At 41.3% G+C, this 18,057-nt stretch overlaps 1 protein-coding gene across 1 annotated transcript in view; it reads right to left on the reverse strand.

Moving 5' to 3' along the window:
- Positions 1-18,057, reverse strand: part of LRP1B (LDL receptor related protein 1B) — a 1,279,381-nt gene that overhangs the window by 696,432 nt on the left and 564,892 nt on the right. Inside the window, exons 4-5 of the mRNA XM_026647738.1 lie at positions 14,024-14,143; positions 12,001-12,129 (exon numbers count right to left, since the gene is read on the reverse strand). Of these exons, the coding sequence (XP_026503523.1) occupies positions 12,001-12,129; positions 14,024-14,143 (249 nt within the window). The remainder of the gene's footprint in view (positions 1-12,000; positions 12,130-14,023; positions 14,144-18,057) is intronic.

Below are 18,057 nucleotides of genomic sequence, written 5' to 3' on the forward strand. Positions count from 1 at the left end.
CCTGGACTAATAACATATAAACTGTTGACAGCACTGTGCACTCCGGAAAGTGCATCCTGCCCCTTCCTGAAGCAGCATCATAAGGCAAGACTCAGATCCACTAACGCACTTAAGACGCATAAATCACAGTTTTAGGCAGCAATGCAATCCACAAAATCCCTGATCAGCTGCTGTCTAAACTCACTCAATGCCTAAATTTTTGCAGTATCAAAGCCCATTCAAAATCTGGCAAGAGACAGTGATGGACAGTCTTCTAACTTTTAGCCCAGTGGTTAGTGCACTCACCTGGGATGTCTAAGACCCAGGTTCAATTTCTCCATCTGCCTGAGGGGGAGAATGGATATGAACAGGGTTCTCTCACCAGAATGCCCTAACCATTAGGCTATAGGATACTCTAATATGAGGCTCCCTCAGAGTCTCCTGTTTAAGTATTTATTCAAAGTGTACAGCTTCAAGGTCAAAGAGAGCAAAACAGAGGAAGGATGACTCTACATCCTGGTATTTAAGGTAACCATCAAGGAAGGTGAAACCCAGGGTCAAGACCCCCTGCTCCAATGAATCTAATTATTTATCCACACTGAAGCAGCTGCAGCAAGAGAGAATAAGGGAACCCCATTTCAGAATATCCCATAGGTCAATCTTCTGAGAGGGGGGAAACCCCTGTTCAAATACTTTTTCCCCCTTAGGCAGAGGGGGACTTGAAGCTGGGTCTTTCACACCCTAGGTTAGTGCTGTAATCACTGGGCTAAAAATTGTAAGGTAAGCACCATCATCTTCTCCTCCAACCATTTTGTGCCAAATGAGGCACACATTCTCACAAGATACAAATTAATTGCCTGAGTTGCCTGACTGCAGGACAGAGGTTACCTACTGTAGATTGCTAGCACAGATAGGCATCTCCCTTCAGCCGGACTTAGGCACCTAACTCCATAAGACAGAAGGGGCTTTGGGACACAACTCTCTCCTTGGTATCTTCCATAGGCTAACTTAGATCATTCCCCAGCTAGACACTGGCTTTTGTGGATCACATTCTGAGGTGCCTATCTCTCCCCATTCATTGTACAGTAACTCTTTACTTAACTTTGTAGTTATGTTCCTGAAAAATGCAACTTTAAGTGAAACAATGTTAAACGAATCCAGTTGTCCCATAAGATTTAATGTAAATGCAGGGGGTTAGGTTCCAAGGAAATTTTTTGGGGGCAGACAAAAGGCATTATACTGTATACTGTACAGTACTGTACTGTGGTTGGGAAGTGTCCCTGGTTTACCCCCACACAGGCACAGCCCGCTGCAGACAAGAACGCTAGGAAGCACCTTTGCAGCAGCAGCGGTAGCTTCCCCTGAGAACAGGCTCGGATTTTGCTGGAAATGTGCCAGGCCCGCCTCTTCCTGTCCCTGCTCCACTCCAGGCCCACTTCTTCCCACCCCCACTCCACCTCCTCTCCGGAGCACGCCACACTCCCCCCCACCCAAAGTCCTAAGCACCGCCAAACAGGTGGTTGGCGGTGCTTAGGACTTTCTGGGAGGGAGGGGGAGGAGCGGAGACGCAGGGCTTCTCCGCTCCTGCCCCTCCCTCCCAGAAAGTCCTAAGTGCCGCCAAACAGGTGGGGGAAGCGCTGTGAGGAAGGGGGAGGAGGCGGAGAAGCAGAACTTGTGCAATTCTCCCTTGTAAAGTCACTGTTCTTCCACAGAATCTTACAAGCAGGCAGCCAAACGACGTTATAAGGGAGCATTGCACAACTTTAAATGAGCATGTTCCCTAATTGAGCAGGGAGGTAACATTGAAAAAACGTTAAGTGGGACAACATTAAATGAGGAGTTACTGTATAGGGAGCCTAGGTGCCCAACTCAGGGTTTCTAGATCAAATTGTTCCTGTGATTTTCTAGATGTATAAAAGTTAGGTGTTGTGACGCTCAGAGTAAGTCTCTTTGCGGATCCGGGCCTAAGTTCTTTCCCTGAGTTTACCTGTATTGTGCTGTCAGGATGGACCCGAAACTATTTGCTTGGCTGATACCACTCCATTCCTTTCCCCACCTTTTGGCTCATAGTAGCAAGGCTGGGATGTTTTCCCTGAAGCTATAATAGAAAATTCCAGAACTATTCTCACCTATTTATACGTGTCAACATGACAACAGGTGGACCAGGCCAAAGAAAAATTAACAAATTATTACTGACAGCTGCAATATTTTCAAATGAAAGTACAATTACAGAAATACAGTATATAGGTCCCAAATTGACTGAACCTCATTCAGGTTATTGAGTTATTATTAAACACATCTTAGCAGAAATGTTGAACCACAAGATGATAATATGGCATTATGGTGTTATCTAGAACTCCCCAATAGCTAAAACAACGAGAAGTCCTTGTGGCACCTTAGAGACTAACAAATTGATTTGGGCATAAGCTTTTGTGGGCTAGAGCCCACTTCATCAGATGCATGAAGTGAAAAATACAGGAGCAGGTATAAATACATGAAAGGATGGGGGTTGCTTTACCAAGTGTGAGGTCAGTCTAATGAGATAAATCAATTAACAGCAGGATACCAAGGGAAGAAAAATAACTTTTGAAGTGGTAAGAGAGTGGCCCATTACAGACAGTTGACAAGAAGGTGTGAGTAACAGTAGGGAGAAATTAGTAATGGGGAAATTAAGTTTAGGTTTTGTAATGACCCAACCACTCCCAGTCTTTATTCAGGCCATTAGGTGCCACAAGGACTCCTCATTGTTTTTGCTGATACAGACTAACACGACTACCACTCTGAAACCTGTCCCCAATAGCTTATAATGTTGAAACTGCCTGAGAACAGTTAGACTTTAAATTTTACTCTGGACTTATTTTAGTTGACACTGAAATCTGGTGTTTCGCTGAGATAATCACAAATATGGTCAATTAGTAAATTACAACTTGTTCCTTGCAGCACAATGAACCACCTTACAGCCTATGCTTTATCTCATTCAACCCTAAAGTAGGTATCAGCAGGAAACACATGGAACAGTGAATTAAGGTATGGAAAACGGCACACTGAAGTGAATCTTTTGTAGAAATTTAAGTTCACATTTACAATGTGTATTATCCTCAAGCCTCTGAGAAAATATTTCACAGCATGGGGTAATAATGCTAAATGGGCCAAATCCTGAGGCCAACATTTTCAAAAGTGGGTGCAGATCTTGAAAATGTTACCTGACACCTAATAGCCCAAGGTCTAAGTTGTCAAGCCAATGTGAAAAATACCCACGCTGCCATATAAAGAGCACTTACCCAAAGCCGCTTTCAAGTTTTCACTTGCAATTCAAAACAACCGAACAGTTGTGTGCTGTATTTAAATGTAATACTGTCAGTCCACATTCTACTTAATAGAGGTTTAAAAATTAATGTAGCCCTGGGGCAGGTGGAATGCGGAAATAAATATTCATTAGATATATTTGACAAATTTCATCTAACAAAACATTTAATGAATAGTAATTGATGAACCAGTCAGTTACTAGAAAAGTATCAATTGAATAAAATACTTGGTGGATTCTGATGAAATCCATCAAATAATCTATTCACAGAGTTTTGTTCAATGCCACTGAATGACTCTATTGACTTTGTTTTTCTTGCTTATGTTTTTGCGTACTCTCTCTCCCTGGCTTCATCCCACATGCTCTTTCCTATTGTGGATCAGAGTTAACCTTTTTCCAAGTTTGTCTCCATTTACTATTTCCTCTTTTCTTTCTCTCTACCTCCATTCCTTATCTCTTTTTTTTCCTCTACACTATAGTCTCTACCTCATCCCCTACATTTTTTCTCTCCTGTTTTCTCCCACTTTTCCCTGCAGACAGAGAGGCTACTTACCCTGTACAGTAGCTGGAGTTCTTTGAGATGTATAGTCCTTGGGTGTATTCCGCTGTCGGGTTCACATGTACTCCATGCACCAGAGACAGGAACATTTTTGCTAGCAGCATCTGTTTGTCTGCACTTGCACCCTTCTCCTCCTCATGTTCTGAACCAGAGGATGTAAGGAGCAATTCGGGCCGACCATCTCTCCATTTCCCTTTTTACCACAGATTGTCCAGGATAATTCTCTATAGTAGAGCGGAAGGAGGAGGGTAGCAGAATAATGATAAGGACCACATATCTTGAAGAACTCCATTTACTGTACAAGGTAAGTAACCTTTCTTTCTTTTTTGAGTGATGGTGACTGACAAGCAGTATTCATTGAGGAGGTGGGTGTGAGGAACTCTGTGGTACCAATGATTGGAGGACTGTTGTGCTGAAAGATGCATCTGCTGCAGAATGTTCCAGGGCTTAATGTCTTGTAAAGGTCTGAACAGAACCCTATGTAGCTGCTTTACAGATTTTAGTGAGAGAGATGTCTCGAGGTGAAACGGCTGATGAAGCATAAGCTCTAGTTGAGTGGGCCCTCACACTCTGTGGAGGAGGCATGCCTGCTAATTCATAACCCAACAGAATGCAGCCTGAAATCCATTTGGAAAGTATCTGGGAAGAAATCGCTTCTTCTCTCATCCATTCCACAAGGATACCAATGGTCTAGATGATTTCCAAAGGATTTGGTTCTTCATAGGTAGAATGCCAACACTCAACAGACATCCAAACAATGAAGCTTCCTGTCTTTGCTGGTGATGTGCAGCTTTGGGAAGAAGACAGGAAAGTGAATTGTCCAATTCAGATGGAAATCTAAGCTTACTTTGGGGGTAAATTTCGATGTAATCTCAGTGAAACTTTGTCCCTATGGAAGATTGTGTATTGTGGATCAGCCATAAGGGCCCCCAGTTCACCCACTCTCCTAGCCTAGGTGATGGCCACTAGAAAGACAGGTGACAGGTGAGCTAAGAAGCATGAGACTAGGGTTTAAATGGAGCTCTACTTAATGCTGAGAGGACTAAGTGGTGGTTAGGATTTAGCTGGAACACCGAGGTGGCGATGTCATCTGGCTCCTTTTCTCTAGCCTGGTCTGGTCAGGATTAGGTTGAAGATGGTCCAGAGTCTCAGGAGACAGTGGGCATGGCAGCCATGATGGTGATGCTCACTTCAGTAGCCAGTTTTTCCTGCCAAAATCTCTTTAAGGACCCAAAAAGGGAGTAATGCGTGAAATAGCACATACTCTCATTATTTTAAGCTTATTATTTGACACACCAATTTTGGTTCCTTACTTTCTGGACCCACATTTTCTTATTTACCAAGCATAATCTTAACACAGTCCTTGAGTTAAACCAACAGGCCTTTTTGTTTAGAATAAGTTAGTCTTTCTGGCTTGTTTTCATACCTTTCCCCATCAATTGTTATTCTAAGTTATTGTGACATCTTATGAACTTTCACATATTTTTTACACTTAAGCTCACAGAGTAAATGTGTAGGCCCAATTATCACCACAGATCCCAGGACAGGGTAGGTTTTGTCACAAGAGGAAAGGTTCTAATAAGAACTTTCTGAAAATGAACTATGATAGGGTGGGTGAAGTTGGAGTGATTATCAATTGGAGGGTGACAAATGCTGATAGCAGCTAGGTGCACACAAAGGAGCTAAAGACCTGAGATCTCTAAGGAAAGAAGATATTCTAAAATGAGAGATATCAGAATTTTGGAGGGTTATTTGAAGACACTGACACCAGATAGAAAACCTTTTCAATTTTGCTATGTAGCACTTTCTTGTGGACTCTTTCCTGCTGTTATTAAGGACTGACTGTATCACCTGTGAACATGTCTTTTCTAAGTTTGATGCCCATCCAAATACCAGGTGGAGGGAAGCCAGGTTGGAATGCCTAATCTCGCCTTTGCCTTGTGTCAATAGGTCAGGAAAGGCTGTATCCAAATGCCTGGATATGGTGACATCAGAAAAAATGCTTGACAACCAGAACTGTTGGGGCCATGTCAGGCAATCAGTATGACCAACACTCTCTCTTGCTTGATTTTCCTCAGGATCTGAGGTAAGAGTGGAATGGATGGCAAGGCATAAGTCAGTTGTCCCAACCATGGAACGAGAAATGCATCTCCCCTGAAATCCAGATCTTGAACCATCCTGGACCAGTAGACTGTGAATTTCCTGTATTCCTGGGGCATGAAGAGGTCCCAAAAGGGGGGTCTCCTTTGTCAATGATCTGTATCACCAAATGGTGGAGCTTCCATTCATGGTTCTTGGAGAAGTATTGAGGCTGTCTGCCAGCATGTTGTGTATTCCCGGGGGGTGTACTACCAAAAGAGTGACTGCCGAATAGTTCCAAAGCTTGACATCTTCTATACAAAAAGGGATAGACCTTGCTCCCACTTGTTGATGTAGAACACTATTGCCATGTTGTCTCACATCACTTGAACAAGCCAGGCTTGTATGAATGGTAAGAAGCACTTGCAGGCTTTGTGGACTGCTAACAATCTTTGGGAGTCCATGTCCTTGTGCTATGTCTAGAAGGCAGCCTCACTGTGGTAAGGCGGCATCAGAAGGGAGCCTCATTGTGGTAAGGCGGCGTCAGTTATCAATTGCTATATATGTACACCATCCATAGGGAAGCTTACAGGCAAGGACGGTGAAGTCTCGGGAAGGGTGTTACATAGGTGCAAGAAGCCCTGTGACCCAAAAAAATAAGACATGAGGAGGCTGGCATTTGTTGAAGTTGAGTGATAAGCTCTTTATGGGTAGTAATCTGTCCAAAGGAAGATATGCTTTGGTACTGAGAGTCCTGAGTTGCTCTGATCAACTATATGGACTTGTCTGTGTTTAAGCGAAGTCCTAATGAGTACAGAAGATTGATCAGGGATAAGGCTGCTGACTGTACTGCCTGACAAGAACATCCCACCAGTAACCAGTTGTTATTGATGTAACTGATGATCCATGGTGGTAAAAGTGGGCTGCCACAACTGATAGCACTTTTGTGAATACCCGTGGCACTGCTGCAAGGCCAAACAGAGAGCACTCTGTATTGGCAGTGGTTCAGACCTGCTGTGAATCTCAGGAACCTTTCGTGTGCAGGATGGATGGCTGTGTTGAAACTGACATCCTTCATATCAAGAGCTGTGAACCACTTACCTTTGGTCAGTGAAATAATTATTCATGCCAGAATGACCATTCTGAACCTTGATGTGCAGATTAAGACATTTAGTTGTCTGAGATCTAAGATGGGTCTCCATTCTTCCTTCTTTTTGTGAATGAGGAAACACTTGGAGCAAAATCCCTTTTCCCAGTTCCCCATGTGAGACAGTATCAAAAGCTTTACTAAAGTCAATATATACCTCATAGAAGATTATGGTTGGAAGAGACCTCAGGAGGTGATCTCCGTATGTAACCCATTCCAGTGCTTCACCACCCTCCTAGTGAAATAGTGTTTCCTAATATCCAACCTAGACCTCCCCCACTTCAACTTGAGACCATTGCTCCTTGTTCTGTCATCTGCCACCACTGAGAACAGCCGAGCTCCATCCTCTTTGGAACCCTCCTTCAGGTAGTTGAAGGCTGCTAACAAATCCCCCCTTACTCTTCTCTTCTGCAGACTAAACAAGCCCAGTTCCCTCTCCTCATAAGTCATGCGCCCCACATCTACCACTTCCTCCTATCCACAAGGCTTGTTACCCTGTCAAAGAAAGCTATCAGGTTGGGAAACACAGTATGGGGAGGAGATGAGCAGCCCATAGTGGTGAAGGAACAGGTTAAGGATTATTTAGAAAAGCTGGATGTGCACAAATCCATGGGTCTAGATCTAATGAATCCAAGGGTGCTGAGGGAGTTGGCTGATGTGATTGCAGAGCCATTCGCCATTATCTTTGAAAATTTGTGGTGATCAGAGGAGGTCCCGGATGATTGGAAAAAGGCAAATATAGTGCCTATATTTTAAAAAGGGAAGAAAGAGAACCGGGGAACTACAGACCAGTCAGCCTCACTTCAGTCCCCGGCAAAATCATGGAGCAGGTCCTCAAGGATCCATTTTGAAGCACTTGGAGGAGAGGAAGTGATCAGGAACAGTCAACATGGATTCACCAAGGACAAGTCATGCCTGATCAACCTGATTGCCTTCTATGATGAGATAACTGGCTCTGTGGATATGGGGAAAGCGGTGGATGTGATATATCTTGACTTTAGCAAAGCTTTTGGTACAGTCTCCCACAGTATTCTTGCAAGCAAGTTAAAGAAGTATGGATGGGATGAATGGACTATAAGGTGGATAGAAAGCTGGCTAGATTGTTGGGCTCAACAGGCAGTGATCAACGGCTCGCTGTCTAGTTGGCAGCTGGTATCAAGCAGAGCACCCCAGGGATTGGTCCTGGAGCCAGTTTTGTTCAGCATCTTTGTTAATGATCTGGATGATGGGATGAATTGCACCCTCAGCAAGTTTGCAGATGACACTAAGCTGGAGGGAGAGGTAGATACGCTGGAGGGTAGGGATAGGGTCCAGAGTGACCTAGACAAATTGGAGGATTGCGCCAAAAGAAATCTGATGAGGTTCAACAAGGACAAATGCAGAGTCCTGCACTTAGGAAGGAAGAATCCCATGCACCGCTACAGGCTGGAGACTGACTGGCTAAGCAGCAATTCTGCAGAAAAGGAACTGGGGATTACAGTGGATGAGAAGCTGGATATGAGTCAGCAGTGTGCCCTTGTTGCCAAGAAGGCCAGTGGCATATTGGGCTGTATTAGTAGGAGCACTGCCAGCAGATCAAGAGAAGTGATTATTCTTCTCTATTCGCCACTGGTGAGGCCACAACTGGAGTATTGCATCCAGTTTTGTTCCCCCCACTACAGAAAGGATGTGGACAAATTGGAGAGAGTCCAGTGGAGGGCAAAGGAAATGATTAGGGGTCTGGGGCACATGACTTATGAGGAGAGGCTGAGTGAACTGGGGTTATTTAGTCTGCAGAAGACAAGAGTGAGGGGGGATTTGATAGCAGCCTTTAACTACCTGAAGGGGGGTTCCAAAAAGGAGGGTGGTGAAGCACTGGAATGGGTTACCTAGGGAGGTGGCAGAATCTCCATCCTTAGAGGTTTTTAAGGCCCGGCTTGACAAAGCCCTGGCTGTAATGATTTAGTTGGTGTTGGTCCTGCTTTGAGCAGGGGGTTGGACTAGATGACCGTCTGAGGTCTCTTCCAACCCTAATCTTCTATGATTCTATGTACACAAAAGTGATCAGCTCCAGACATATTTAAATGAACGGAGCAACTTAGCATCTTATTTATGTCCCTTGAAGTAACAATATGATATAATTAATCAAGATGCTGAACATTTAGGCTTAAATAGTGCATAACAGCACACAGCCCAAGTACTGTCAGTATTAGGGTGGCAGTGATGGAATTCTCTACTTCTGGACACTCTGCTGCCACTACTGCAGTTTGACCCCACTGTACCCTTTCACGGTGGGAGGAGGTGGGTGGATTCTTGAAGCAGTGGCTCCTTTGGCTTCACTCTAATGACAGACCCACTGTCAGCTCCTCCTGCACTTGGCAGCTTTGGGCACTGATCTGAGGCTTCATATTGGGTGCAGATATCAGAGCAGTTCCTCAGAATTCTACTCCTCCCCCGACCTTTGGGCAGCAGCACAGCACAACTGCAGAGGCAGTGGCAGATTTATCCCTTAATAAATTCCTGCCCCAAAGATTACGTGTCAAATTCTGCACTCATTTACAGCAAATCAGGAGTTACTACATTAATCAAATGGAGTTATAAAACAGATATAAGTGAATCCAAATCCAGCCTACTGTTTTTATTGTATTCCTATTTTGCAGTTTGGTTTAAAGTCAAGACTTGTGAAAGGTGATAGATTTGGGCACTGGAGACTGAATTTGGCTGTGGTCCCTAGAGCACTTAGCAGCCCATAGATAGCTAACAGGGCATAGCTCCCTCCACTTTGGAGGCACTAAGACACAGGTAGTGCCTCCCTTTCCCGTCATCCCCCTGCCCCCCATGTGGCCTTAGAAGAAAACTACAGACTGGAGCCAGACAGAGACTCCAGGCCGTAGGACCAGAAGCAGCCAAAGCTGGTCCTCTGGACCGTTAACAGAATTGTTTACATTTTTGACAGGACTCTCTCTGCCCTATGCTGATTAACTGTTTGCTCCAACCCTCCCCCTCTATCACGTTCTCTCCACACTTCACCCAGAACCTGTCTCCTTACCCCTCTTCCCTTCAGCTTATTCCCTCCTAAATAACCTACCTCATAAAAAAATTGTGGAGCTAACATGCTGTTTGCTGCCACCACATTGTTCATTCTATTTATGTGTTATAACCCTTCCCTCATGGTGTCTGTCTGGTCTATTTAGTTGAAAGTTCTTCAGGGCAGAAACTGTCTACTATTCTGCATTTGTCTAGTGCCTAGCAAAATGAGGCCCCATTCTTGGTTGGCCCTTATGCACTACTGTAATAAATACTATTAATAATGAATAATGACTGCAACTCTCCTTGTTTCCACCTGCTAAACAGTATAAAGGAAGCTAAAAATACATCAAATACCTTCCTAATATTACTTTCCAATGTAACCAATTGCTGCAATTGCCAAAGAAATGTTATATAGTCAGTCTGAGAGCAAGTGGTTCATGCAATTGCAAACAGGAAAGCATGTGAGACAATTTCTCTCTATTAAGATGTAGCTCACACAATGAAAGTGTGTTGTTAAATCCTGTTCTGCTTATTCAAAGAACAAGTACAACAAGGTCAGCAGCAGTATGCATTTCCTCACACTATCTCAGCCTTGACTTGAACTATCTTATACAGGTCTCTGTGTTCATTGAAAACTGGTTCTTTGCTGAGTCTGCCAGTAAGGGTAAAAATTGCTGTAAACTATGAGAGAAAGAGAGAGGGAGAAGCATTTCTCTATGAGGAAGTGGCTGAGTGCACCAGCTTATTTCACATGAGCTACTGAAATACTGATAGATGGCTACCATTGTCAATCATTACATACTGGGCTGTATTTATACTATAGGTCAAAGACTCATCTCATTATCAGTCCTGGAGCCATCTACCTTCCCCAGTCCTGAACTGTTTTTACTGTATCAGATGCAACTCCTGTTATGTCCCACCAAAATAACATTTTTTTATGGAGAGAGTTGAGAAGAATATTAAAATAGTTTTTCTCTGTACGGAGTTGCTTGTATCAGATTACCTATTTTTTTTAATCTATAACCATGCTATGTGGATCAATACAAAACTTAAGTTTCAAGTCTTACTTTTTGAGCTCATCAATATTTTAAATCGTAACTCTCAGTGGTACTAAAATAAGAACACAAGTATGTAGTTTCTTTGCCATAGTGTTTGCTAGTTTTAGCTTCAGAAACACAGCACCTGCCACAAGTCTGCCAACTGACATAGAAAAATACACATTTGTTTCCTCTAGATTTCCACATGTCGACATAAAAATATACCTTTATAATAGGATTTGGTCATTATATATGTTGAACAAATTGTAGGAGAAAATAAGAATAGGTTGCTGAGTCAATACACTGACTAGGGAAATACTTTGTTCAATTTGTCTTCATTAAACAGAATTCACTAATTCCCTTAACTCCTTAATTTATTATTGGTAATGAAAATATGCATTAATTAACCAATAAGGCATAATGTGAATATGAAGATCTTCAAATCAACTCCCTGGGATGTTGCACGGAGCAAGGCAGAGGCTCATGTCTCTAATATCCCAAGGGTATAATTACCTCATGATAATTTCCTCTGACACCCAGGTTGTCTCAGGGAGGTGGGGTTTATGTGGAAATTGTATGTATTGAAATGAAAGAGGGAATTGGCAGCTCCACTAATCTTGGCTGAATAAAGTAGCTTGCATAACTATATTTACCCCTTCAGAAAGGTTTCTAGGTAATCAGAATCCTCCTTCAAAAGTGTTTTGTATTACATGGATTTACATAACATGGTTTTTTTTTTCTAGATTTCTAACAATGGATCACTGTATTCAAGGAAAATCCATCTCTACTATGTAGATAAATATTTACCCTGTTTACCAGGGAGAAAGGCAGACCCAGAGAACTTTAAGAAATCATTCTTATAATGTATAAAAAAAATTAAACTTACCATTTTTGGCCTTGCAAGATTTGTTGTCAGGCTGAAGTACATAACCCTCCACACAGCTACATGCATATGATCCATCTGTATTCATACAGGTTTGGCTACAGGCCCCATACACATTACATTCATCTAAATCTAAAAGATACATTGAAATAATATGTAAGTAAGAGCCCTCACTTAAGAGTAAAATCTTGGGGGGGGGGTGCAAAATTCACCCCCTAAACAACATTATAAAAGCAAGGGTAAACCCTCTACAGATAGATTTTTATTTTTTCACATTGTTTTCAGCCACAATCTTATCTGAGCAGTCTGCTGATGAAACTATGCCATTAACCAAACAGAAGGCCAGTAGTTAACATTGCAAGGCTAGCTGCTATCCAGCTTGAAAATTAAAGGCCTTCAAATGATCAATGAGTAACATAACAATTAGGGAACCACTGGGGTTATTGCTGCCACCAGAGACCACTTCCACCTGTACTATATGTAAGTATTTAAAATCGCTATTGACTATGAATGAAGCAGCGTTTCAACCGAGGAAATAACTGAATATGCATGTCAACTCATTCATGTTAGGAAACTATTTTAAATGGTTTAAACTCTTTAGTGAAATCGTCAGCTTCTACCTATAACTGTCAACAACGTCATAAAAAACCTCAAACAACTCAAATGTCCAAGGAAAGAAATAAAAATGCAGGATCAAATTCTCAGCTAATGTAAATTAGCATAGTTCTATTAGAGAGAACCAAGATATGCAAATTTACAGTAGCTGAGAATCTAGCCAAAAATCATATTAAAGAAAAAAGTCCCAACAACTTGCTAATGAAATTATTGTATCTATTTTTTCCAAATATTACAAAACACAAACCCAGAGATCAGAAGACACACACATAAGAAATTACATTTCTGCGGAATAATTCTGTTAAAGTGGGGAGGAGGAATGATAGCCAGCAAGTACATTAATAAAGAGATGGGAAAACCCTATCTACTTTTGAAGAGAAAAAAATTGTTGGGAAATAGAAATTCATATATTGCTGGACTAGAAAAGGAATATCAATTTCAATCTAAACTTCACAGGCAGATGACCTATTAAAAGGCAAGTGCAAAACTAAGCTATATGATTGAGGTTTTTTTTCATGGATCAAACTCTGACCCAGGTTTACATGACTGTAAGGGGTATCATATCCCCAAATGGCTCACAAGGTTTCAGAGAATGTTCAGGAGAGGGAGGCTCAGAGATGCTTAGAAAGGAGGCAGCTCATGCAGATGCAGATGAGTTCCAGGCCTGTCTGAGCAGCCCTAGACAGATCTTAATACTCTTTCTCCTCACATTGTAGGCACAGGAGGGTAGAAAGGATCAGCAGGGATGTCCTGACTGTCATCCTTCTGGATTGGAGTGCTGGTGGGGCCACGACCCAGTTTAGATTGCTATGAGATTACACAAGTGGTCCTTTGAAATGCTGGTCCATCTTCACTACCTGATGCACAAAGCTCATTCTGTTTCATTGGCTGACTATAAGTCATAAGTGTGAGCATTGGGGGCGGGGGAGGGGGGGAGAGGCAAGTAGTCCTATTCTTGATCTCATTCTCAAGATCCTGACTGGACTGCCATATACAGTAGTTGGCTCAGATGGAATCATAGCTTCCACCCATAGAGACACATTTGTCTCTGATGTAAACACCAGAGAGGGACCTTCAGGTCTTTCTGTAAATTTTGCTGTGCTTCACAACTTATTGTAAATTTCTAAAAAGATGCTACTTCCATTGAGAAGATACACCTGGCAGGTCAAATATAAATGTGATTCTAGCCAAACAGCAGTAGCAAATGTGGGAACTCACTAGCACTGTACCTAATTACCTTACATGCCATGTTTTGTGTAAATATAGTTTAACCATCTGTTTATACCATTCTAAAACCAAATTTAGGCTCAGATCCTGCAAGAAGCTCTGCAAAGTTGCCATTGTTCACCTTCATGTAGCTTCTTGCAAGTCTGGGGCCATATTCTTAGAGAAGGTGACATTTCCTAGTTACCTTTGCAGTTTCTTCCATCATCGCCTACTTCATATCCATCCTCACAGTAACAGCCGGTGCCATTCCTTGAAATACTACATTTGTATTGGCAATTCATCTGTTGGCATTTGGGTAATAATTCTGTAAAAAAAAAGTTTAGAACAAAATTTTACTAGAGGGTAAACCTTAGTTTTGATTATTCCTAGACCACAACTCGTATGTGGAGGAAAAAATCAACACTGTTTGCAGTAAATGCTGCTCTTGGGAATTTATTTATGATACTAAGTACATTGTGAAAAGCTTTGCATTTTCAGCAAAATAATAAAATAAAATTGTTATTCTATATTCTATCAAAAGCTACTATACGCTTTATTATTGTCTAGGTGTATTATCACTCTGTTCAGGCCTCCAATTTTGCACATTAGTTATGTTCAGTCAAAGCAACATTTTTTTAAAAATACTTCTATTATATTAAATTATTTTTTCAAAAACAGCCAAATGTCTGAGAGAGATTTCAACAGCCATGCTTTTCCTATCTGTCACATAAATTGATTTTCTATCTTTTGAGAACTTGTTTTGATTTACTGATGCATGTATAACCTTCACAGCAATCAATGTGAATACATTCTGTTTTAATAATTTATTTGCTATCGGCATGTAATATTGGACAAACAGTGAATATAATATATTTCATTACTACTGAACTCTTTCATAGAAATCTACTGTTGGAGCAATATTAAGTATATGCCATCTGGACAAAACAAGTCATAGTACTAAAGGCTTGAAACCTAGCAGAAGCAACATGGTAGAAACAGCCATTGTAGTAATTATTTCTTGTAGGACTCAGATTTGCAGAAACAAACAAACAAACAAAAACCCCAAACCAGCCTCACCCCAAATTGGATGAAGTGTCTAGAAAATTTTGCTTTTTAACACAGGGTGTTTTAATGAGTTGTGACAGGTTTTTTCTCTTCCTGGGGGAAAATAAGAAATGGGTTGGTAGACTGCAGTCTAAAGGATTTGATCCTTTCAAAATCTGTAGATATTTTCCACAATTCAAGTCTATCTGAGTGCTGCAGGGGGACTGTAAAATAAGCTCCAAATGGATAGAGAAAATTCAGTTTGGGGACCAGTTTAAAGTAATTGGGCATATCCGTGAGAAAGAAATCTGGCTACAGTTTAACACTTGGGGTCTTGACAAATTGTTAGTTGAAGTAAGCCTTAATCCATATAATCATTATTAGTGGGGGTCTATTTGTCTTGAAGAAAAGAGTCAACAGTTTTGTTTGAGGACTGAATTTTCTCTTAGGGTGTTCTATTTTAATTTTGTAGCTGCTAGGCCCTCCATCAGGGTGTGACAGTTATATTTTGGGAGAGAACTGAATGTGACTGGCACATGACATTATGACTCATAGTAATGCAACTATTAGCGAGAGAGGTTTTATTATTTTAAAAACAAAAACATAGTTCTCATAATAATTAGAGGGTTTTTCCTATAGTTTTTAATCCTGCAAAATTAATGGACTGACTTGCTGCTGAAAAGTTGTCCCTTGTCACAATCTGTATACTTTTCAAATGTTCTCTGTGTGATTTCCCTATTTCTTTTGTAATAGGAGAATTACATTTTTTTGGCTGCAGTTTCTTTTATTGGATCCCTGTCCCTAGTCTGTTCCTGAATTTATTTTGTCTTTCCAATAACTAGCCCACATTTGGACCTGAAACAATAAACCTTCCCTTAAGATGACTTGAAATGGAACTGTTCTCTGAGATAGGGAACCAGAGGCAAGGCCGATTATATGTATGTTTATTTAAAATTACATTCTGAATGAAATTAACATATACATGTCATTTGCAAAATAAGTATGGATTAAGCAACTTTCCAACATATATTTTTCCTCCTCAAATATTTGTCTTATTCTACACAAATAATAGCTATTATTACCAGAGGATGACTATTTAACTTACAAACTGGATTTGGATTGTTTGCACTGTTCCCATAAAGGGGTACAGAGCCTTGAAATGAATAGTGCTGACCAACTGTGTAGCCAGCTGAGACTGCTGGAAAAAGGCAAAAATAAATTGGCAGTTGAATTCCACTGGCTGACAGTGACTGAAAACACATGGTGACTTAATCTATCTATGACTTGTTTGCATACTACACATAATTTTCTGCCTGAGTGAGTCCACATCTAATATCATCACTATATTACACGTAAAGTTTTTAACAAAAATACCCTTACATTTTCTAGTGAATAGAATTCAAATATTGTGAATTAACCAACTGACTGAAAAATGTTTTTATTCACACATCCCTGCTCTCATTCTTTCTACTCTTCCTTTTGTTTCTCTCACTCTCTCCTAATAGCTTTCTCAGTCTCCTCATTCTTCTGTCTTCTTCATGACACCCTCTGCACTTGGAACGGGCAACTACTTAGCAATGCCAAATGCCTCCTTTCTCTTTTTCAAATCACTCCTTAAAGCCCATTTCTGTCTGAGTATTATCTGACCATATGCAAAATCATTACAATTATTTTCCTTAAAAGAAAATGTCTCAAGTCTGAGTGCCAATGATGGTTTCCACATATGTTGAATGTCCTGAACTTGAGACAGGTGCCAGAAGAACAGCGTGGGAAAACAAACAAACAAACAAACAAACAAGAAAATTTTACCATCAGTGAAAACAGACCAGATCACAAAAAGAAACATTTTTCATTCTTGCCCCAAATTTTAGGCTAAACCAAAAATCAGTTCTCTCAGGCAGAATGAGACCCAGGGCTGGCTCCAGGCACCAGCTTCGCAAGCAGGTGCTTGGGGCGGCCACTCCGGAGGGGGGCGGCACGTCCAGCTATTCGGCGGCAATTCAGTGGACAGTCCCTCACTCCCGCTTGGAGCGAAGGACCTCCCGCCGAATTGCCGCCGCAGATCGCGGCTTTTTTATTTTTTTTTCCGGGGCTGCCTGGGGCGGCAAAAACCCTGGAGCCGGCCCTGATGAGACCTAGTGCAAAATCCAGTGAAACCAATAGCAGTCTTTCTATTGACTTCCGTAGGCTTTGTATTAGGTCCATAGTCAAGAAGGATCAAATTCTGCCCTGATTTACACCCTGTACAAAGTCATTGAAACCTTGGGCTTGTTCTAGGTATGTGTCAAGGCAGAACTCATCTGGAGAGTTAAGAAAGGAGTTTTAGCCTGAACTCTGACTTTCCTTGCTCTGTGGTTCACTACATGTTAATTTAATTTAAATAAACACCTTTGTAGGGTTTTATTTTTCTTATTTTAGTTAGCAATTTTAAAAGTAGAAAATATAAATGATAAGCATTGAGTTCTAGAGGGGTCAAGCTTTCTTCAAATGCCATATTTTATTTTTTTCCTTTCTTCATGGGACCCTTGCCTGCATTAGAGGCAGAGCAGACCACAAATATTTATTTCGAAAATTGAAAGGATTTACAGGTTAGTTGGTTGATTAGTTCTCATACTGTCACTTGGACAACACAGAGATCACCAAACATGTTTTGTGCCTACATGATGTTCCGTCCTGTGCCAAATTTGGAGCTTATGGGTAGGATGTCTGTGAGGAAAAGGTGTCTGTTGATGCCATCCAGCCATCATGTTTTAGGCCTTCCAGAGGGTCTCTTCAGTCCTGCTGTCTTTGGGTCAAAATCAAATATGATTCTTGCAGTGAAGTTGGTGGGCATTTGAAGGCATTGGGCAACCATTTGAAAGAGTGGGACCTGGTTACCTAAAAAATGGATCTCATAATTGAACTTGAATTTGTAACATTTGATGTTTTTGATTATTTGGAGATGCTTCATCTGAATGGTGTCCAACTTCCTTCAAACTTGACAATTTCAGTCCCATATGTCAGAATACTGACCATCAAAGCATTATGTATCCTCAGCTTCATCTCTCTACTTATCAGGGTGTTTGGTTTGTGAAAGACATTCTTGTTGAGGTGCCCCATTCCTGGTGATGCTTTTGCAGTGTGGGCTTCAAATTCTCTCTCAAGCCTGCCTGTGATATTGACATTTCGAAGGTAGGTGAAATCACCAACAATCTT

This window comes from Terrapene carolina, unplaced genomic scaffold (assembly GCF_002925995.2).
Source record: "Terrapene carolina triunguis isolate 2854851 unplaced genomic scaffold, T_m_triunguis-2.0 Scaffold62, whole genome shotgun sequence".
Lineage (NCBI taxonomy): Eukaryota > Metazoa > Chordata > Testudines > Emydidae > Terrapene > Terrapene triunguis.